General features: G+C 39.9%; 1 protein-coding gene across 4 annotated transcripts in view; it reads left to right on the top strand.

The window, feature by feature from the left end:
* Positions 1-23670, top strand: part of DLGAP1 (DLG associated protein 1) — a 398543-nt gene that overhangs the window by 299556 nt on the left and 75317 nt on the right. For all 4 annotated transcript variants that reach the window (XM_030496374.1, XM_030496355.1, XM_030496364.1 and 1 more), the window contains one exon: positions 2295-2535. In XM_030496374.1, coding sequence (XP_030352234.1) covers positions 2295-2535 — 241 coding nt within the window. The remainder of the gene's footprint in view (positions 1-2294; positions 2536-23670) is intronic.

Below are 23670 nucleotides of genomic sequence, written 5' to 3'. Positions count from 1 at the left end.
CTCACACAGTCTTGTTTGTGAGAGGGTAACATTTGATAATGCCGTAACCTGCCCTTTGCAAATGAATGAGTGTCACAACATGCAATTTCTTTGAAGGAGCAGTCTAATTTTTTATTTTTCTTTTTCCAAAGCAGGTATTCATCAACAACGTCTTTAAACAGGGTTCTCTTAAGGATCTTGTGCTTAGTACCTCAAATCAATTTTTTTGATTTGGAAAAAAACAGTTCACAAGCTAAAGGAAAATTAAATCTGTAGTAGTCTGTAGTTCACAATTCTATTAGTATTTTATTAGACATTTTAGAGCTTTCTTTATGCTATTGTATACATTCTTAACCCTGAGCACCTGTGAACTTTTCACCTGTATAGTACAAATGTTGCAGTATATATATTAAAGTGCAATGATCTGTTCGTATTTTTGCCCTGAAATCCTATAAGACCTCTTCATGTTCATTCTAAACTAGAGGAAAAAATAAGCCTACTGTGACACATTCAGTTTATGAGCTTGTAACACATTCAGTTTATGAGCTTTAGCATCATAAAATAGCCTGTCCTTGCATAGATGTTTGTATAGTTGAATTGGTCAGAAATCTGGATCTGGAAGAAATGCAGAAGTGCCAGCACTCCACAGGGCAGTGGGCCAGTAGTTAATCTGCTAAAGTCTGTAGCTCCTTGGTATGATTTTTGGCTTGTTTTCTAAAGTGGATCATTTGGATTAATCACTTGGATAAAATAGCTTTCTTACACTAGCCCAGAAGTGCAGCAGGCAGGATTTGTGGTGCCAGATACTGGCCTCTTTTTACTGGCATGTCAAGTCACTGCCAAAAAAAGTGTGTGGCATCATTGATGCCAGGACTTTAGCTATGGCCATAACAAATATATGTGCCTTTCAGAATGGATCTGTAGTTTGAATTTCGCAGTATTCTATATTTGGACACTAAAACTTCAGAATATTCACTTGTGTATTTTGTAATGAGGCACTTTGTGTAGGCTATGGGCTGATGCTCTAGAAAGAGGGTCAGAATGTATCTGGGAGAAAGACCAGTGAAATTCAAGTCTTGGAGGCAACTATATGAACATTAGGTTAGGGTACTTATTTAGTTTAACACCTAACATTTATACAAAGCTGTCTGCCAAAGAGTGAGCATCATTTGACAATGTGAAGAAGTTTGTTGTTTGTTTTTTTTTTTTTAAAAGCATTAATTCAGAGATGTTTATTTGGGGATATGGCCATTTTGCGCCATAGTAAGATTGTTCTTTATGATATATTATCTACCATTTTTCCATGCTCTTTTAAATAGTTTCCCTTTAAAAAATATGTTCTATTCTGAGATTTCTCTTTTCAGTTATGCATTCAAATGCTCAGCATAACATTTTTCTTGATAAAGTTAATCTGGGAAAAGAATTTCTAAGTTTTTTTCTACCACTGTAACATAGTCTTATCTTCTGCTGTCTTGGCCTTTGGCATGCTTGAAAACTAACAGAATCCTCAAGTGATGGTTTCTGTGTGCACGTTTCCTACAGTGATAATTGTTGTGCTTTAATGCCAAGCTCATTTTAGAAACATGCACATCTGTTACTAATGAAGCCGAGGTAAATGGTTTCCAGGTTTGTAAGACCTGCAGCAAGGCCACATGCTTTTTAATGTTCTTTAACCTGCATGAGTGCAAGTCTTTGTCACCACCTACTGTCTGCTCCACAAAGGGTCTAAGGATTCCCATGCATCTCTTGCTCTAAGTCAGAAATGTAATTACACATTTTGCCCCTACAGCAAACTTGGTTCCCTTCTCAGCCTTCCTTTCGCAACTGTCTGTTGTCACTTCTACCCTCGAGTTTCCCAGCCCTTCAGGTTTACCGCTGTGATTGCCTGTGGGTTGCATTGATTGTGTACTGGTTAAACTGACCTTTGGGGTTTTTTCCTCACTCCTCAAAGAAAGTATGATTTTTGTTTTTCAATGTAACGATCATAATGGCCAAAGGTTCAACCATTGTTGTGGTCCTAGGGTAACATAAACCAGATGCTGCTCATCAGACACTGTTCATGAGGAATCCCAGCTTCCCACCAGTCTCAGGAGAAACCAAGAGCCTGAAGTCTGCTGAATCTCTGCCTAACAAACACCTTTGTCTCCCCTTTTTTTTTTCCCCTAACTATTGTTGCTTTGTACAATGGGATGTGTTTATGTGCTATTCACCCATTCTTCATGTCTGAAGGGATCTTCTAATTGATGTTGGCCATTGTGCCACCATAGCTCGTGAGTGTATGGGATGCACTGAACCTGCTTTGTGTTTGCCTGCAGGTGAGTGAGATGGAGGTGAACGGTCAGTTTGAATCTGTCTGCGAGTCAGTGTTCAGTGAACTCGAGTCTCAGGCAGTGGAGGCACTGGATCTGCCCATGCCAGGCTGCTTCCGCATGAGGAGCCACAGCTACGTCAGGGCCATTGAGAAGGGCTGTTCTCAGGACGACGAGTGCATATCGCTGCGGTCCTCATCTCCCCCACGTACAACCACCACGGTGAGGACCATCCAGAGCAGTACTGGTGAGTAACAAAAGGAACATCCAGAGGGGTGGTGGAAGGGGAAGGTACCTTTCTGTGCAGTTCCATCAGATCAACATTAGCTCTCCTCCATCAGACACCAAGCCCATAAGAGAGTCTGTTTTTCACTAGGGAACTGGACAGGACTAATCAGCCTAAAACTATGCACTGGTCAAGGCTGATGCAGTTCTGGTGCCTCCTACATCCAATCTTATTTATTCTAGGCTAAAAGCATATAGAAGGGAACTCCAAGGTCATGTCTCCTCTTGTTCTCCTCCCCAGAAGAGCAATCACAGTTTGACAAGGCTGAACAAGAAGGCTCTGGGTTAGCATCTCTGCTGGCTCTTACCAGAGGATAGGTCCCTCTGTTGAGTTTTTCTACAAAGATGGGATGATCTTTGTCTTTTCTAAAAATTACAAGTTATTGAATATGTTGTTTAATGTCTCAAAGAGACTGTTACAGCTCTTTATGCCATATCTCAGAGGTGGGAATGAAGAAGGGAAGAAGAGGTCTGCAGGTCAAAAGATGCATGTTCATCTCCTGCTGTTATTCTTTCTGCAGTTGAAACTGTTCAAGCCTTACAAGAGAGAGAGAGGTTTTGCTCTAAATGTGAGACTTACAAGCCTTCCTTTTAATGTTTGAGGTTGCTTTTCTGTTGGAAATAACCATTATGAATTCCAGATTCTGTCACCAAAATCAGTGCTTAAGAGGAAGGAAAAGGAAGTCGGAAACCAAAATCCAAATCTGCCTTTGTCATTCACGAAAGCAAGAGGCAGGAACCATTACATGTGTTTGCTCTTCCCTGTGGAAGGATGAGAAAGAGCCTCTTTCTTTTGACTTCTCTGTATCCATTCTACTGCTTTACACAAGCTTCATTGACTATTTGTGTACTATTCATATTCATGACTAATATTAACTATTATAAGTATCTCACTGTACCTACTATTTCTTTTCCCAGTTCTTTAATTTCTGTTTTCTATACTCTATAAACTTTTGCCTTTTTGTGTGTTATCTCAGAGGTGCAGTTGTTTATACCTTGTAAGTCCTTATCTCTCACTCCAGTCTTTTCTAAAGCCGCTTATCAGTTGCTTTATGTCATCAAAGGACACTTTCAATCCTTTTACCAAAAACGTTCAGTTTAAGTCATGGTTTTTCTAAAAGTAACAAGTTTAAGTACTGTTGGAAATACATTGTCAGTACATCACAAACATCAAAGCTTTTTCAACAAATGCTGCAGAGCAGTTCTCATCTAAATCACTAACCCTTAAGAAACAGTATTCATATGACATTTCTGCTATAAAAGTAGTTCTTGAGTGCATGCAGGGTTTGCACCACACCGCAAAGACAGGATTTACGTAAGGTGCATGTTACTTCATTATACAGTACTGGTGTCAAATATATTCTGAGGTAAAAGCTGAAGGGTGGGAATTCTCAGGGATTTTTCAGTGTGCATTCACCTTTGTTAGATCAACTTGGGTATCCCAGAGCCGTTTATTAATTCTTTGAGAATGGATTTGTTAACACTTTTCCTTTATAAAAATAACTGTAACCATTAATACAGAAGAGAGTAACTACTTTTTTTATTATTTTTATATAAGATGTTGTTTCTGACACTTAGAAAAATGATGCCTGTGTTTGGGACTGATGGTGTATAGAGAAGTTTGGCTGTATGTGTCAGCCAAAACCAGTGGAAAACCCAGAAGAGGAAAATCATTATTGTAAACTATCTCTTCTTTATGTTCCTTTTTTGTAGTACAGTCACAAATAGAGGCCTGGTCTCTTCTCTGGGTTGCTGGCTTTGTTAAAAAGTCATATGAACAAAGCTATGTTATTCAAAAATGTAATCCAGTGGGTCTGTCTTGGGTTACTGTTTCTGTAGTCAACCCCCATAAAATGCAGAGAGCAGAGTGATTTGCAGCCCTCTCTTTGGACCTCCATAGAAGCATTTAAAGACTGCTGTAGGCATCTATTTTCTGCCATGGGAATTTTACAGAATTATCTTTCTCATTTTTTAATTCTCAGGCTCCCAAGGGCCTATCTCTTACACTGGTAGTATTTCAGACAACTTGTCTTTTTTACTACCTGACTTACATACCACTATCCATTTAATGGGGATTAGAGCTGAATTAATTCCATCCAAAAGCATCTATATTGACTACCTTGCTGTTGCCTGTGGCAGGCTCACAGAAGAGGAACATGAAAGGTGTCATTGATGGTTTCTGTTAAAATCTGCTTCAATAAAATGGGAAACAACACAACAGCTAGGAAGATGTGTAGAAACGAGAACGGTATATCAGACTCCTGTCCACTGAGGTGACATTTCAAATGTTTTGTGGGAGACATAAAGGCAGTTATGATGTAAACTATGGATTTAATGTCCCCAAATGAGAGCACTGTTCTCCTGCTCCAAAAACAGCTCTGCCTGTTTAACCAAGCAAGATTCCTTTCATAAACATTAGCAATTTCCTCCACGACCTGGCTTTTCATTCACTAATGCACAAATCTGTGATCATACACTGATACTGGGAATTTCTTTGACCTGGGCTGGAAGCCCAGGAAAATGCCAACTTGATGATGATAGAAAAGACAAGACAGCTGCCTGTCCACTGGATTCAGAATTATTCCTCCAGAGCAATGACCCACAGCTTTCCAAGGCATCTGGGTAAAAATATTAAGCAAGCACTATGGAGAAAAATCACGCTTACCTCTGCCTGTCAGCCTATGCTACAGTGGTTGCAGCCTCAGGTTTGAAATTCCTTTTTGCCACATAGTTTTGGAGGTTTGGTTCTGAAATTAGGAATATGTCTCTAGTGGCATAGCTGTTCAGTTCCTGGGGATGTTCTCGATATAACTATAAATCCAGTTCTAATGTACTAGCTGTGGCACAAAGCTCAGCGACGGGTGACTTCCCAACTGGTGGCCTCAGCATCTGGCTGAAACCAAGCCCGAGTGTAAAAATGGGGTTGTAGGCACAAATCTGTTGTGATCAATGGGACGAAATGTTTTACTGAGTAGAGCGAAAAATCCTAACCTCACCGAAGCGAAGTTTCTGCATGTAGCTGGAAGGTAAGTATGTAGGTAATCTTTTATGTGAAATCATGTTTTATCATCTTTTAAAATGAAGGATTTTGAAATGAAGGAGAGAAAATACAATCTTACCACTTCAAATAGAAATAGAAATTAAGTGCTATGCCACAACTTCATCATGATTTGAAAGCTAAGCAATTGAAAAGATCCATTCCCCCTTGCATTTGCTCACTCAGCATTGTACCTGTGGAAGCAGCTGCACCCTGCACTGGGCAGAGCCCGTTCCTTGGAGAAGGACTGTGCAGGCTGTGAGCTACAGCAGCTCTGAAGTGCTGGCATATGTTATACACCATAGCCTGCACTAAAAATTACCATCCATGTCATTTGGTCTCTTCAGAGGAATTTAATGAGCTGTGAGTTATTACACAATGTGATACTAGGTTATTTGCAGATGCAACCATTGTAGCTGAAATGCTTCATCCAACAGATTCAGTCACTAAACAGGTAGCCTTTTAACAATTTTAAAAGTCTGTAAATAATTTCAATGAACTTAAAGAGCACAGTAATTAGGAAGAAATGAAATTGTAAAGTAGTCTAAAGAACATTTCTCCTACATTTCTTGTGTCTGTGTTTCTAAACCATATCTGTGCAGCCATACACATTCCTTTGCTGCAAACAAACCTTATCACATTGTGGGGGCTCAGGCATTAGCATATGCGGGTACAAATATATAACTGAGATTGGATATGTTTAATTTGAAAATGACATCTCCATAAAAGAACTCGAATAGTAACATCAGTAAAAACTTTGCGTTAGATTGCAGTAAGCATTTTCTCCATATCTATCCTCTGTAGTCAGGTAAACAGAAATATCAAAGTTATCTGCAGCAATGCCATCTGGTGATTCTCAGTAATATTACACTTCTGCTTAAAAACAAACCAAACAAAAATCCCAAGGAAATTGTACTGTGTAGCTAGCAGGTTGGAGAAGGGCTGAGAGTTATCACAGTATATGCTGATTATGGTGCTTCTGCTGAGCAAGCTATTTTCCTTCCGTTTGCTGGAACATCTGACCGAGAGAGGTCAGGTATTTTATGGAAAATCTCTAAGGTGCTGCCTAGCCAATACATATATATATATATATAAAAATTAAAAAAAAAAAAAAAAAGAAAGAAGGAAAGAAAATGCAAACAGCTTTAAAAATAGACTTGTGCCAGGCAGAATTCAAAAATAAAATCAAATCCTGTGGAGAAGGGGAAGTTGTAACTGACTGTATGCCAGCTGTGTCTAAGCTGTCCTTTCAGTGTCCTTTGAGACTGCTCTGTCCAAAAAGAAACAAGTAATTAGGATTTCAAATTTGATTTCCTGTTGAAGCTAGGGTTGGTTTCTGGACTTGTACCAAAATTATTATATTTCCGCAGAAGATCTGAAGAAATATAACTAAGTTAAGGTTTTCATGCAGATGTTGAACCTTAAAATAGAATTGAAGAGTGTAAAAAACTGTTTGACAAAGAATTTACATGGTTCATTTCCTCTGTTTCCTTGAGTAATCCTGAAATGTAGTCCAGCTTTGGATCTGCTTTCAAATTGCTTAAACCAGTGCTTAAAAATGTTTTCCTTTACTAATGAGGAGCTGACCTTGGAGAACACTGTTTCCAATTTCAGAGGCATCTGGCTGTAGCCAGAACAAGTTTCGCCTTGTCTATCCCAGAAGTCAGCTTTGACTACGAATGTTAAGCTCCACATCACACAGAAAAATAAAAACATGTTTATGAAATGAGAGGAAGTTTTTAATGAGAGAAATTCACCTCAGAGATCTTGCTGGAACATTTCTGACTTAAAGCATGATGCGAGGCACTCATGAAAATGGCTCCGAGTGGAGCAGGAGCAGGACTTGCCTGTGAGAACAAGTTGGACATGGAAAGGCTACCCAGACATTTGGTAGGTTGCAGCAGGTTCGTTTACGTGTGGTATAGTTTTATGCCAACTGAGAACAGGAATTGAAATGTTTGATAAATTCCATTTTACCTCTTGGATGTAAAGTCTCTATGTCCTGAAGACACGTGGAGCTTTGTGGCCTGAAAGACAGGGATTGCTGGAAGAAATGCCCCATCCCCAGAAGTGTTCAAGGCCAGGCTGAATCAGGCTGGTCTAGTGGAAGGTGTTGGAACTAGGGTTGGAACTAGGTGATTTTTAAGGTCCCTTCCCCAACGCAAAACATTCTATGATTCTGTGTAATATTACAGAGACCCTTCTTTAAGAATACTTGGTAGTTACAGCTGATTCGCAATTTAAGTGATATATAGTAAAATATATTGCGCCAATTTTTTGTCATCTTCCCTGGTTCTGCTTTTTTTCCTCTGTGTGATTATGAATATTGAATTTAAACTGTTTGTTCCTATCTGAGGCACTGCTCAGATCTGGAGAGGGACAACCTGTGGAATTCAGCCTGGAGCTTGGTGATTTTCATTTCTTTATGACAAGTCCGTTTTCCTTCACAGCACTTCAGGAAAGTGCTCAGTCCTTGCAGTTTCAGGTAAGGCTCAAGGTGAGTTGCTGAGCACAGTGAAAGCTCAGAACTTTCTAAAGAGAGAAGGTGAGATAAGGACTTTGTTTTGTAGGGTATGGCCTATTTTTTCTTTTCCAGCTCTGAGAACGTAAAGCTTAGAGGAGTTAAAAGTGGTCACCAAAGTTATAAATGTGTTTCAAAAGCAGGAAATGAAAGACTTGTAATACCCTTTCATATTCAATCTTTGGTTACTATTCTCATTCTTCATTCGCTTGATGTGCTTCTAAATTTTTGGACTGAGACTCTTAGTGAGGTAAGAATACGAGAAAGATCTTAATCATTGAAAACTGTGATTTTAAAATGTTTTGAAGGAATGTGTTGTTTTACTTTGTGAGTATTTCCAGAACAGAACAACTCCAATATTTTGTTCAGATAGCAGTTGTGTGGTTGACTTCTCCAGCTATCCAAATGATCTGGACATCTCAAAGACTGAATATGGGTACATCACACTCCAGCCCTACTAACGCTGTCAAGGTCCATGTGTCTCTCATGCTGGGAGTGCCACTGGACACAGACTGGAGATGTGGTCTTACCAGAACTACACTTGCCTCAAACTGCCGGCTATGCTTTGGCAAAGACTGCCTGGCATGCAGTCAGCAGTCTTCAGTGCCACAGTACGCTGCTGACTGCTGCTCAGCCTGCTGCTCTGCAGGACCCCACGGGCCTTTTCTGATGCTGGAAATAGGATGGCCATTAGAGCTGTAAATTTGACACTCTGAAATGGAACAGGAAGTAACATGATTTTTCAGGAGAAGCTGATCTTTAACAGAAATCTATAGCATTTCTATGAAAAGAACTTTTAAGTAGATTGCTCATCTAGTGGCAGCACAAATGAAGAGGATGCAGTGATGAGTTACATAAAATGTAATGTTTCATTATTTGTTAGTCTCCTCTTAATTTCTTTACAGAAATGAAAAATTTTATGGAAACCTTTTGCATGTGTATGTATGGAATGTGCTTAAATACATTCAGCCATTAATTCATTTCCTTTTATTATACTGCACAAACTAAAGTGATAATCATTTCAGACATACATAGTTCTCCCTAAAGGATCATGTTTGAGGTTGCGCTATGCTTTTGGTCCAGACTAGGCACGTGTGTTTTCAAATGCACCACTAGAGATTGTTGTAGGAGCGTCCAGGGCCCAAGTTAGATGGAGACCCCTGGTATACTAATGCTCATTGCTGCGAGCAAGGCAAGTCTACCCTTTTGTTACCTTTTGTGACTTCAACAGCTCTGATTCAGCAGCCTTCTTTATCTGCTTTTTTGGGGACAATGTTTTCTGATTTCAGGCAGGAGTAGGAACCAGCCCCCTTTGAAATATGCCTGGAATCACATTGCAAGGAAGCAGGTTTCTCATAGCAGCATCAGCTTATAATTGCAAAATAATGGGTGGGATGTGAAGCAGAATATGAAATAAAACCACGGTCTGCTTCCACTTGCAAATTGTGGGAGGACAGCATAACCTTTATCCAAAATGTTCTCAAGGACTGGTCATTTCTCTAAAGCAAGAGAACTCTCATCATTAGGGAGACATTGTTCCTTAGCTGAGATGCCAATAACAAATGAAGGGCAAATAACTCAATTTTCACTTTATGAAGAAATACAACAAAGACGTGAATCTTTTGTTTGTTCTGGCTTATTTCCAATGCAGTGTTTTTGTGATGGTGGTGACAGAAATGAGCTGAATCAGTAAGCTGAAGACATGCCCCAATTTCTATAATGCAATCACATTTTTGGTAATAATTCCTGCCATTTTCCTAAAATAGACTAATGTGGTGGCTTTTAACTATAGTTATCTTTTGGGAAGGAAGACTTAGGCCTCTTTCCTGGAGGGGCTATGACTAATTAATACATCCAGCATGTGAAAATAACTCGGGTTGTTCTTTTTACAGTATGCTACTGTCCAGTCTCTGCAGTGTGCTGCCACCCACCTGCAGTAAATTCTACGTCATTCCTTTAAGACAAACCTGAATATTTTGGTTGTTCTCAGATACAGTAATTACAAAGCTCTCTTGAACCATAGCATATTCCAAGAAGTTACAGATGAGGTAATTGGTGATGATGGGCTTTTTAAAGTGACTGAGTGATTTTGGATTTAAAAAAAGAAAAGTAAGAATTTTTAATAAGTGGGTTTAATGAGTACGGCTCTGCAGGGTCCCTTCTTGTACTACAGCAATTTGTTTGGAGCCGTTATATTTCATCATGTTAGTAATTCCCATTTCAGAGCTCAGATATGATGTGTTAGGTACTGGATCCAGTAAATAATTACACATTTTCATGCTTCCTAAATATGTGTTTATGCAACAGTCTAGCAGTAATTGGCTCTTTGAAGCTATGGTAGGCTATGGGGTGTGTATATTTTTAACCACTTCTTGAAACAGAGACTGCTTTTTTTCTCTAGTAATGCCACAGATAAACCCAATGGAAATGCAGTAGCAAAGAAATCTGTATATTAAAAAAAAAAAAAACTACAGAAGCTCTGAAGTATACACACAAATGTGATTTACTCTTTTTATTTCTTGATATTACACCAGTCTTACCACACTGCTTTTTACAATGCTCAATAGCAAAGCACATGCAAGTCAAATACTGGGATCTGGAAAACACCTAATTTTATTTTGCAGAGAGGGACAGTCTAGCTGCCATCACAGTCTAATACTCCTTTTTATCAGAAGCACACTGTAGGCAGATGCTGGTAATCTGTTCTAATGCCACAACCTTTGTCTGGCCTCTCAAGGGGGAAATGGATGTGTTGCTCTTTTTGAAAATTGTTTTTCGTTACTGAATTTGGCGTTGGTCAGATGGGAGAGCACTAAATTGCATTCCACTTAAAATGCAGTAGGCCATCTGAGCAGAGCAATTCCTAGTTGCTTTGATCAAGGATTTGAGCTAAGCTATCAGAGGAGGGGAAAAAAAAACCCTGATAAATAATATCACAGAACCCTCTATTGTGACAGATCTCTTGCTTGTTCTGTTGAGAAAGACACCTACTTTTCATCTCTGCACAGTTAAGATAATGGTGGCCTGATAACTGTTCTCTTTGCTATAATGATTTTTAAATTAATTCTGTCTTTAGCTGAAGTAAAATATAGATCTGTATCCCTCTGGAAAGGTTTAAATGGAAGTCAGAACATTGCAATAGTATAACAAAGTAAATGCTGGCAGAATCTTTGTTTAAATAAAGCAAGCTATTTCTGTTTTGAAATTCCGTTCTCTCAATTTAATTCTCTTCTCCTGAACTTTGCTAAGAGTTGAATATACATCTGTTGATGTACATCTGTGTCAGGAAAAAAGTCAGGGTCTTAGTAGACCAAAAATAAACAAGCAATGAATAAAACCCAACCCATCCATGAACTACAAGCCCCAGTCTGACTGCCTGAGGAACTCCTGAGAAAATCTGCTGCTTTCCATTTTGCGTGAAGGGTAATTTACACCCAAGTGACAGAATTAGTCACCTGGTGCCATGGCCTTACTCTGTCTTATCTCACGCAGTTCCTTGAACTCTTACGTGACATTTTAACATTTGCCTCTTTTTTTAAATTTAAAAAAAAAAAAAAGCATGGGAAGAAGGTATTCAGAGAGATGGAGGTGGGATGAGAGGAAGTACTGCATCTGTGTTGGAAGCCCTGATGGTGAAGTTTGCAAGGCTGCGTGCTCTCGTGTAGGTGAAGTCAGTTATTGTCTTGTTATGTATTTCCAAGAGAGCTGGCTCTGTCCTTACACATATTGCTTTATGCCACCTCTTTCCCTCTTTGGGATGTTGCTATGGGGAAATCAAATAAAAGTGATACTAATGCACTGCTAAGACTGAAATGCTTATTCTCTTTCAGAAAAAGGGAGATAAATAAGGGCAAGGAGTTGTTAGTTAAGTTTTCCAATACCAACATTCACCCTTCCCAAATCTTCCTCTAGGACTTTATCCGCACCCTAAAAGCTGCATCATGTTCACCTAAAAGTGTACAGTGTGATTTTGTGTAAATAGGTGGTTGTGTTTAATCATCTCACATCAGCTCCTTGCTGGGCTAATGCTTGGACAGGCTCTCCTCTATGCAGCCTGCAGCACCTCACATCTGTTTTGGTGTCATGTACTTCCACAGATTACACATGGCATTATGAATAAGAACACCCTCCCATAATGTGATTTACCTTCCCAGTCATCGTCCTTTCTGGACTTCAAATATGTGCTGCAGTCCTGAGACCCTTTTTCTGTTTCTGTCAATCCTTACTGAGAATGTATGTGTCTCTCTTACAGAGAGTATGTACAACTAAGTTCGTTAAGAAGGCTCATGCTGTGTACAAAGATTGGTCTTATCTCCTGTGAGCTTGAGTGGTATGGTCAAGTAATAGCTGTAGGGTGAAGCAGTACTGAGTCTGATTCAAAGCATGTGAGTTGATACATGTTTTCTCCATTGGTGAATGTCACCATGCACCGATGGAGAAAACATGTATCTGTAAAAAAGTAGGAGTTAAAGCAGTTTTTACTCTTAATATTATACTTTTTTTCCTAGTTCAACATACATTGAAGGGCAGAGTTTGATGGTTAAGAAAAAAAGGTGAAAAGTGACAAAAGGAAAAGGAGAAGGACAAGAAAGAAACTGATTTTAAGGAGCGAAGTGGGTCCAGAACAGTTTCATAAAACAGAAATGTGCCCTGCACTTCAAAAATCATTCATTTCAACAAAATGTAGAATCAGTAACACCTTTCCCTGTGTGAATAGTTGATGGTGAAAAACAGATGCATAGAGATTTTAACCTGAGTTTTCCAGAATGCTTTGTCTTCTGTTTATTCCTTCATCACATATGACTTGGTGTGCTATCTAGCACATTCTGTTGATGTTATTTGATTCCGCAGTGTAGACAGATTTTGACGCTTACTTTAGAACCTATTTTCTGGTTGTGATGAGTCTCCAGTTTCCCTGCAGGCAGTAGATATAGAAGAATACGAGGTGGTCATCAAATTAATGGCATCCAGAATCCCTTTATTGTGTTCAGAAGGCTGGCAAAACTAGTGAATGGAAAGTAATGAACATGACAGATAAGAGTAGGCACCGGATAGAAAGTTTAAATAGCTGTGGGAATTTGTGGGACTGCAGCAACAGTGTTGGAATTTCATCAAGTGAAGGGTAATGCTTTCCCCCATCTGTTTTGCAGATACATTTTTTAATATTTTAAGTACAATAGTGCAGATCAGAGCAGTCTGTTAAGCTGCAGAAGTGAGACAGATCTTTTTTTTCCTGCAGACTTTGCTCATTGAGGGTCTAATTGTAAAAGGTGCTGAGTGGCAAAATCTTGGAACAGTTTGTCCTGGAAAACATGCTAAGGCACATGAAAAACAAGGAGGTGGTTGGTGACAGCCAACATGGCTTCACTAAGAGGAAATCCTGCCTGACCAATTTGGTGGCCTTCTATGATGGAGCCACGGAACTGATGGACAGCGGCAGAGCAGTTGATGTCATCTACCTGGACTTGTGCAAAGCATTCGACACTGTCCCACATGACATCCTTGTCTCTAAATTGGAGAGACATCAATTTGATAGATGGACCACTCGATGGATAAAAAACTGGCTCGATGGCCGCACGGCAAGAGTTGTGGTAAATGGCTCGATGTCCAGTTGGAAACCTGTAACGAGTGGTGTCCCTCAGGGATCGGTGTTGGGACCGGTCCTGTTCAACATCTTTGTCGGCGACATGGACAGTGGGATTGAGTGCGCCCTCAGCAAGTTTGCCGATGACACCAAGCTGTGTGGTTCGGTTGATACGCTGGAGGGAAGGGATGCCATCCAGAGGGACCTTGACACGCTTGCGAGGTGGGCCGATGCCAACCTTATGAAGTTTAACCAAGCCAAGTGCAAGGTCCTACACCTGGGTCGGGGCAACCCCAGGCACTGCTACAGGCTGGGCAGAGAAGAGATTCAGAGCAGCCCTGCAGAAAAGGACTTGGGGGTGTTGGTTGACGAAAAGCTTAACATGAGCCGGCAGTGTGCACTTGCAGCCCAGAAAGCCAACCGTATCCTGGGCTGCATCAAAAGAAGCGTGACCAGCAGGTCGAAGGAGGTGATCCTGCCCCTCTACTCTGCTCTTGTGAGACCCCACTTGGAGTACTGCGTACAGTTCTGGTGTCCTCAACATAAAAAGGACATGGAGCTGTTGGAGCGAGTCCAGAGGAGGGCCACGAGGATGATAAGAGGGCTGGAGCACCTCCCATATGAAGACAGGCTGAGAAAGTTGGGGCTGTTCAGCCTGGAGAAGAGAAGGCTGCGTGGTGACCTCATAGCAGCCTTCCAGTATCTGAAGGGGGTCTACAAGGATGCTGGGGAGGGACTCTTCCTTAGGGACTGTAGTGGTAGGACAAGGGGTAATGGGTTCAAACTTAAACAGAGGAAGTTTAGATTAGATATAAGGAAGAAGTTCTTTACAGTGAGGGTGGTGAAGCACTGGAATGGGTTGCCCAGGGAGGTTGTGGATGCTCCATCCCTGGCGGTGTTCAAGGCCAGGTTGGACAGAGCCTTGAGCCACATGGTTTAGGGCAAGGTGTCCCTGCCCATGGCAGGGGGGTTGGAACTAGATGATCTTAAGGTCCTTTCCAACCCTTACAATTCTGTGATTCTGTGTCCTCAGCTGCCAGCATCATGGAATCAGCTCAAAATTTCCATATGCCTGGTGTTGCAAAAACATCTGGCTCCTCTATTTCACTGCAGGTGCCTTTACAACCAGAAGAGTCTGGGTCAGGAGCACGAATCTGTTGGAATCCAGTTTATGATATTTTTTAGAAGATAAAAATGTAGGCGTTTCTAATCCTTTTTCTGTCGAAAGCTTAAATCATGCAACCAAATCCTGGGGAATAATACAGAAATGGCTTGTGAAACATAATTTCTGGGGAATCTTTTCAAATGATGGGGTTTTTTTCCATTCTGCTGCTAGAAAAGATGAAATCCTAGAAAATGTCAGTGGGGTAAACAGTTACAGTTTCCCTATGCTGTAGTAGCAGACAACTTTGCACAAGAACAACTGATTTTTACCCAATGTCAAGATTTTTTCTGTCACATTCATAAATGGAAGAAACAGAATGAGTGGCTGTATCTTTCTTTTGACCCTCACAATTAGCAATGAGATCATGCTCAGCAGATTTAGATGGAGCAATACCAGGTGCCTCACATCTGTTGTCTATAACATCATAATGTGAATTGACCACTGGCACATATTTCATATACATCTGCTAAATATTGATTAAAAAAAGACCACCCATTGCAAAACTAGCATGACTGCATTAAAGAGATTATTTCTATTTGCACTGCAATCATGTGCACTTCCTCAAACCATCTATGTTTTCTCCTCCTCAACACGTTAAGTCTGGCACATGTGTGTCCTTTGCAGTGTCACCCTTAAAGAAGTGGCAAAAACCTAACTTTCCTGCTACTGCTGATGAGGACAGGAAGCCTTACTCCATCTTCAGACAGCTGCCTCTCCAGCAGGCAGGGAGAGGAGGCAGGGACTCTTTTAGGCTTGCATTCTGGCCAATGCCTATGCAGAAGCACAAGGAAGAAAATCTTTTTATCCCAAGCCAGAACCTGTGTAATTGTAGAATGTTGCCAATTACTATTACTAATCTCCAAAAATAAACAGTGTGGTTTAGAACAACATCAGTGTGGTAATTTGGAACATGTCACATTAATCATGGGTGCAAGATGAGGCATACCCACCTGGTCTAGGCTTCCTGTTTCAAAAAACACTTTCTTTTTCTCACTTTCAATGTGATATGAACCTTTTAGGGGCTTGAGGCATTGTCAGCTTCTGCTGCTGCAGTGCACTGGCTGCATTGACAGCATCTGGCATCATCTTTTTCATCTAATTCTTTTCTCCTGAAGAGTCCATTATTGTTATTGGAGCATGACATTATGCTTCTTAGGACAGAGAAAGAAGCCCAGGGAAATTATTAATTCAAGCTGTCAGCAATATCTAGCTCATTCATATTGTTATGAAAAACATTTAACTTGTAAAATAAAACTGGTGCATGTTTGCTTTTTGATAACATAGTAGGAAGAAGTGGGTATCTTTCTACAAAGGCAGTTTTCGAGATTTTGCGAAATTGGAATTAGCATACATCTTCCTTAAAGTGCAGTAAGTGACAAAGTCATGGCTTTTCATCAAATAGGAGAAATTTTCATTACTCAAAATAGCTTAAGTGAAAGGAAGTTCACATTGCAAAAGTGATAATGTCATTAACTAATTTTGTAGAGCAAGGCCTTCAAATACTTAATGTGCTGCTGATGCACAAGTCATCTGCCAGTCAGCTTTCTACTATTCACTTCAGCTGCTCTGTTGATTCTTACTAGTTTGTCTGCTTAAGATGTTTTGGTTTTTTTTATAAAGAACTTCTAATTTCATGCACTTTGATTCATCTTTACTCTCACTACAGATTTCCTATTCTATCTCCAATAAATCCATATTTTAATACTTGCTGATGTTGAAGCAACTGGCATGTCTTCTCCTAGACTTGTATTTACACAGTTATTTCCCTGGCTCAGTCCCTGATGACTCCCCACAACAATCAAGCCTGAGCTGTTTGCCATAAAGTGGTTAGTTAATGAAGATTTGTTTGAGGATAAGTTGAAGCTAATGGGATAGCTCATTTATTCAATAAAAACTGCCATTTAGTAAACTGTATCTTATGACCTCATGTTACTCATGTCAGTCACCATTTTTCCTAGGCCATTTATTCTGATTTTCACAGATTATGGCTCTCCAACCATTCTGTGATACTGCTTTGGAGAAAACAAATGATGTATCCATACTTATTTTTATGCCATAGATTTTTGTCTTTCACCTTTTCCTGCCTACGAAAAATGTAGCCAGTTTGTCAGCCAGCAACACCTCCAGCAGTCAGTCAACAGACTTTTCAATTGACATTTTCACAAAAATTGAGGAACTACCATCCCATAATGCATAACTATATATTCTGAGACAAACTGAAGATATGCTGTTATCTGCCTCCATCTTAAAGATGTAAATGAGAGTATCTAAAAATTATGTGGCATAAAAGTATTTATTTGCTGCATCTGGGCTGGTGGTATGTACAGAATAAATGAAGGTGTTTCTAGGGAAGAACTCCCAGACAGTGTCCCAGATGCCCTTTGCCCATCGGTTATGGCATATATGTCGCTAGAGCTGGTGTTGTCTCAAGGCCTTTAATTGAACTTCCACCTCTACAGACACCTCTTGAATACAGCTGCTTTCTCTGAAATAGTATCCATTAATGCCATATTTTATATCTGCTAAAAGCATATGTTACTGGCCTGCAGCTCTCCCCACTGTGCAAATACATATTAATCACTCAATGCTGTAACAGTCATTTCCTCTAAAAGTTTGCCTATATGTTGATTTTCTGTTTTTTCCCAGTTGTACCCTTCTGGTTAGCATGAAGTGGAACTCTATGCATTCACAGTCAAAAGTGCGGTTGGGCAAACTGGGCAGCTCCAGCAGACAAGTGTCATTCCTGGCTGAAGAAAGGGAATGGGTTAAATGTGGGGCTGCAGGAAGCAAAGAGGAGATGACAGTGTTACAGCTCTGACCACCAGAGAGATTTTTCCGGGTCCCTACTTGTAAATCCAATTTTCTTTTTCCTTCTTTTCCTTTTTGTGTTTTAATTAGTGATTATTTTAGCAGTTAGAATTATAGTGAGGCCATGTCAGCAGACTGGATATGGGTGGCTTGTAGTAACATTGCAGCTAAGGTCACCCCACCCAGTCATGAACTATAAAACCATTGCACTTGCAACATCTGTAATAAAAGACGTGGGGAGAAGTAGCAGAGCAGACTGCTTTTAAGGGAAGATCATTGCTCATCTAGAGGCATATTAAACACAATGCTTTTTTTTTTCTTACTCTTTTTAACAGTATATAATTATCTTTCAGACAAGCCGTCCCTTTTCCTAGCTTCTTGCTTTTGTTTTCTTTTTCTTGGATTCTGTTTCATGTTGCTAATTTGAATAATTATGTAACAGTTTCTGATTTTCAGAAAGAGAGATGTTTTCCACTGGTGTTAGCTGTGCTCATGGTTCCTCTGCTACCTAACTAACTCGGTTGTTTGCCCAGGGGCCAGCAATGCCAACCTGTCACAGTTTCATTGTTGCTATGTCACTGCACTCAGTTACGTTAAGGGCAATCCCCCCTCCTCGTTAGGCTACATAGCCTATTCCCTGCTTGTGTTAACAAGCCATTTTTATCTTCTCTGGATTATTATGTCATCTTATTAGTACCATCTCCACTTGAATTAGGTAGCAACGAGAAAGCTGTGCTCCAAGCCATGAATTTCTTGCATAAACAGAAGCTCACAATCAGAAAGTCCTGTTGTGTTAGTAAAAACACAAGAATTTGATTCACAACAATGTGATTGCTCTGATGACAGGGAAGAGTTCAAGTCATGCTAGCAATGAACCATTGCAGAGTCTGCCTTACAAGAATAGCATTTGAGATTTAGAAGCTTTTTGCATTGCAGGTTGCCAGGGATGAATGCATGGGTGAAATTCAGTCATTTTACTTCTTGAAATGAAAACTTCTGTTAAACAGAAGCTAGTGGGCTATTGGAGAAGTGCTTGTAAGGCAATCCCAATACATCCTTCCACTGTCTAACCTTTAGGGAGAAAAATTACCAGGTTTATAGAACTTGATCAGCCACATCTCCATTTTTCTTAACAGGATCTTCATTTTGCATTGACTAGATCAAAAAAGCAGATTATGCAAGAATGTTCCTTCTGGCCACTTGAGGAATTTAACAGTAGAATAATAGATAATTCCTCATCCTGCATATAATTATGGCAAATTCTGCTGAGAGGATCAATTTTCTCCAATCTCCATTTTCCCGTTATCTAATCATATTCAGCAGGAAGCTTTGCCAGTAGTCTGACTGGCCCAATTCCACTTCATGACTGTTCTTTTACAAAAATGTCTTTTTGAACAAGTTGTTACAAATACAGTACAATTACAATATATTGTGTTCTTTCAATTTATAGATTAAAAAATTTAAAATTTATGCACGAAAGTAAAGCTGTATTTCATTCAGATGCATGGACTGCATGGTACAGGGTCAAGTCTTTTAATAACTGCATATGCATGTGCTGCTTTATCGCATTTGATGCCTTTAGGGAGCCTTTTTCTCATTAATAGATCAGAATTGGCCATAAGGATCTTCTCTGCAAAACTCTTAACTAGGTTTAAACTAAATACAATTCCCTTTTCAAAAATTAGGTGGTAATAACAACAGTAGTATGAATTAAGCCTAGTTCTTCTGATATCTGGAACATTCTGAGCAAAAATCCCTTTTTGCTTTTTGTGTACCCTAATTGAAATGTTTAAAATTCTTCCTGAACATTGAAGGCAGTAGTGTTTCCATGGCCAAAGTGAATTTTGCCCTGAAATAAATACATCCTAGATTATCCTCAGTGGATAGTACATATATATTATTTACTTCCATATATTTACTTGCATAAATAATGGAAGTAAATCCATTATTTCATGTCTTTCAAATTTGAGCAGCGGAGGATATCTATGAAAGCGCAACAAATCGTGCAGGTATGCTTAGTGCTAGTTCCTTTGTAGCCTGAGTGCTTGAAGGGCTGTGATGTGTGACCATGCCATGCTATAACTAGCAGCAGCCGAGGTGCAGCTCTGAATTTCACAGCTGCAGTGAGTGTTGAGGACAGACAGTTCGAAGGAGTGAAGTTCATGTGGGTGCAAACTGCGGCACAGCATGAACCTCGCCAGCCTACCCTTCGTCTTTGCCTTTTCTGGAAATGGTGCAACTGCCACGATACCATCATTCCCCCCATTTGCAAAAATGAAAACTGTTCTCACAACATTTAGAAAAACAGAAAGGCACACTTGGAAAGTAACAACTAGCGAGCACTGATGAAAACGTAACAGAGGGCATCGTCTGCTGCACCTCTTGCTTCCAAGGAGACTGGCATCTCATCCTGGAAACAAGGAATGCAAAATGACATTTTTGATTTGGAAGGCTAATAACATACTGCAACAGGTGGTCTATTTGAAATGTTCCCATTCTGTTGCAGAGGTTTGTTACTAAACAATGCTTATTTTTTGAAAGCTGCTGTTGTGCCTCAGTTTTGTTAATTTTTAGTTTGTCAGTTTTATTCGATCTTAAAGATTTTTAAATGGATTTCCCTATTTACGTTACTTTCATCCATAAGTTCCATTGCTTCTACCCCTAATTTAGGGTATGAATTAGTCCCAGGCAGAAAGTTGCAGTACGAATTCACATTCCCCTGAAGGATACCTGCTTGTGCTTTTGATCATTTCAAACTGAAAATTAATAAATGAGAACTTTCTTAGGAGTAAGTGCAAATGTGGGTCCTACCTTTCTAACAGACTGATGACGAAAACGAGATGTGTCTGCTTCCTCCTCTGACGTGATTGTTCTTCATTAGCATAAGCACTAAGCCCTACCGAGCAGTGCTGCAGCTTCCTGGCCTTTCACATTAACACAGATGGAGATCGCTTTTGCAAGACCTGAGAACAGCTGGTTTTACTTAGGCGTATATTCTCTTGTTGGAACAAAGGGAATCACATAAAGCAAATAGCTAATGATTTCTTCCAGAGATCTTCACTTAGTGTATGGATGCCTTGTTCCCTTGAAGTCATTTTGTAGCAAGCATTGCTTCCTAATAAAGAGACTAAAGCAGACTGGAAACACTTACAATCTGCTATAGTCATCTTTAAAAAAGAAAGATAATGCATAACATGTTCAACAAGATGTATTTTTTCCAAAGCTAAAGCTTTCTCACATGCTGACGGGAAAAAAATCCTCAAGCACCACACCATGGCACTGTACTGTTTAAAAAGAAATTGTGTTGACATATTCACATGAAACCTTGGAAGACAAATGTTCAACCCCAAGGCCAAATGTTTGCCTAAGCAAACCCTCTTGGGGAGCTGCAAGAGCAAATGTCGGGAAGATGAAGCAGTCACCTCGTAGGATACCTATAAACCGCTGATGACTCTGAGATGGACAAGGAGCCTGGTGCTTCAGCCAGCAGTGAGGTGGGTTTCAGCCTCATTTAATGATGCTCATGATTTTCAGTATAATGCTTCACAATGGGAATTTCTCTTTTACTTTGTTTTCTTGTTGCTTTTCTATAAACACAGGAAATTATACACCCAAAAATTTCTTTAAAAGAACATACTTAAAGTCATCAAGCAAAGCATTCATAGCATAGAAAATCTTAGTCTTAAACTTACATGCAGAGTCTTATTTTGGCTCCATTGGACACCTATTGTATGACACAATCCTTAATTACAAGGATGTTTTCCTGAAGGTGTCTGCCTGCCTCCTGTGGGGCAACAGACTGGACTCTGCTCAGGAGATAATCCAGGTTTGTCTGGGAATAATAAATAAGAGAAATTGTTGTCCTCTGAGCCCAAGATTCATTTGTTGCAGAAGCATGGTCTGTACCAAATGAGATGAGGGAACTGCAGCGATAAAAAAGATGGGGTCACAGTTAAATCCATGAAAGCTGATGTAGAGAGCTGGATTCTGCCCAGCTTCTGACACAAAGCTCCTCTGTAATGTCAAATAAATAATTTCCTGCAGATCACAGAATGACAGAATCACAGAATGGTTTGGGTTGGAAGGGACTTTTAAAGATCAGCTGCTTCCCAACTCCCCTGCCTCTCTGGCTGGAGATACAGACTTGATGGGTGGAAGTGCTGACTTACAACTGAAAGGCTGTTCCTTGCACGTAGGAGGTGGTGCAATCTGGAAAATTAGACAGCATTCTCATCTTGGACACTCAGACTTGTAGGCAATCTAAAATTTGACTGTTCTTCTTATGTCCTCACCTCTGAAATGGGAGTAATTAACCTCTCTTTTCCTCAGAAGGGTGATTTTAAATAAATAATTATTTTTCTGAAATAAAAGGCTAGCCACCAAGGAAAATAGGAATTCTGTCTTCTGGGAGTAGTGTGAGCTGTGTTTAGTAGACCTATGATGGGAGTGCACATTGAACAAGAAGGAAAACTGAGTGTATGGCAATGATACTGATGAGTACTGCTTTTTGTGTGCACTGAGTTAGTAGCCATTTTGTGAATAAACATCCAACAGGGCTAAGTTAAGGCTCACAAGGGCTGTCATTTTTTACATTTTGAGCACAGAGCAATAGGCTGAACGTTCTTCCAGCATCCTCTAGGAAAGTCTTACGTTTTATGTTTTATGTCCCCCCAGTTTTTGCAGAATTCAATGTCAGTGAATGTAGAGGACTTCTGTATGCTCTCTGTGCAGTATTTAAGAGTCTACAGATCTGATGAGTCATGTTAACAATCCACAAATATAAAAAAGGCTATTTTTAAAAATAAATTTGCAGAGACTGAAAAATGCAAGAAGAAAGTGATCCCACAGGCTGTTAACATTTTGCCTTTGGGTTTTAAGAGTCATTGCATACACATACACTAGAACAGTGTAAACAAAAATCAAGTATTTCAGGAAAGGTAAATGTAGCGATAATTAATGCTTAAAAGGAAGACGTCTACTATGCTGTCTCAAACATGTTTGCCTTTTCAAAGAGTTTCCAGCATTAGCCTTAATATGCCCCCATAATGTTTCCTCTTTAAATTTGGCTTTACCCCCAGAAATAATTTCCTTTCTTGAAACCACAAACAGCAGTGACAGCTCTTCTGCATGGTAAGACGTCATCACTTAAAATCTGGTATCTCATATCCCTGCAGGCTCAGAAACTGGAGCTTTATGTCACTGCAGAAGGTTGAACTCCAGCTGCCTAATTGTTCTGTGCAGCTGCTTCTTTCAAATCCTGTAAGGACCTGATGTATCAAAGTTGAAATTATCAATTTTTGGCATGAAAAGCTTTCATGAGTTTTGTACATATATTTGGTTTTGTGATTTCAAAGCTTGAGCCGTATAGAATTGGGCACAGAACAACTATATAAGAAATCATTCTTTGAAAACTGAAACTCTAAAATATTTTTCAGTTGTTCTCATCATAGGTCTTCATTCAGGAAAGACGCAGCTACAGAAGAGCCAGTGGAAACTTACACCCTCTGACATTCATTGTGTGCTTTTGGTAGTATAATGTAATACAATATGGTGTTGGCTACAAAATATGTTTCTTGCACAGCTGCCCTTTGCATTCAGTTACTTGATTTCAGTAATAATGAAAAATACCCCATCCAAAGTAGTGTTTCATAGCATACTGCAAACATATAATTTGATCTCAGCACCATTAGGACAGTCAATTAAACAGAAAGCCAAGCAGCCAGCCACCTGTTAAATCCTTTCACTGTCCATCCGTCATCAAGAAAGCTTGCCCTGTGCTCAGGCTCACGCAAGGAGTTTTAGAGAGAGTGAAAGCTTATAAGGTCACCCCAGGGGACTGCAGGTACACAGGGACAGGGAACCCTGGAGCCCTCCCAGAGAGGCAGCCTGACCTGGTCCTGCTGCGGACTCTAGAGCCAACCAGCTACCAACTACCAAGTTGGTGCTACTGTATTTAGTATCTGCCAAAGTTGTTGAGTTTTG

The sequence above is a fragment of the Strigops habroptila genome, chromosome 1 (genome assembly GCF_004027225.2).
Source record: "Strigops habroptila isolate Jane chromosome 1, bStrHab1.2.pri, whole genome shotgun sequence".
Classification (NCBI taxonomy): domain Eukaryota; kingdom Metazoa; phylum Chordata; class Aves; order Psittaciformes; family Psittacidae; genus Strigops; species Strigops habroptila.
This window is presented reverse-complemented; position numbering and strand designations above follow the sequence as displayed.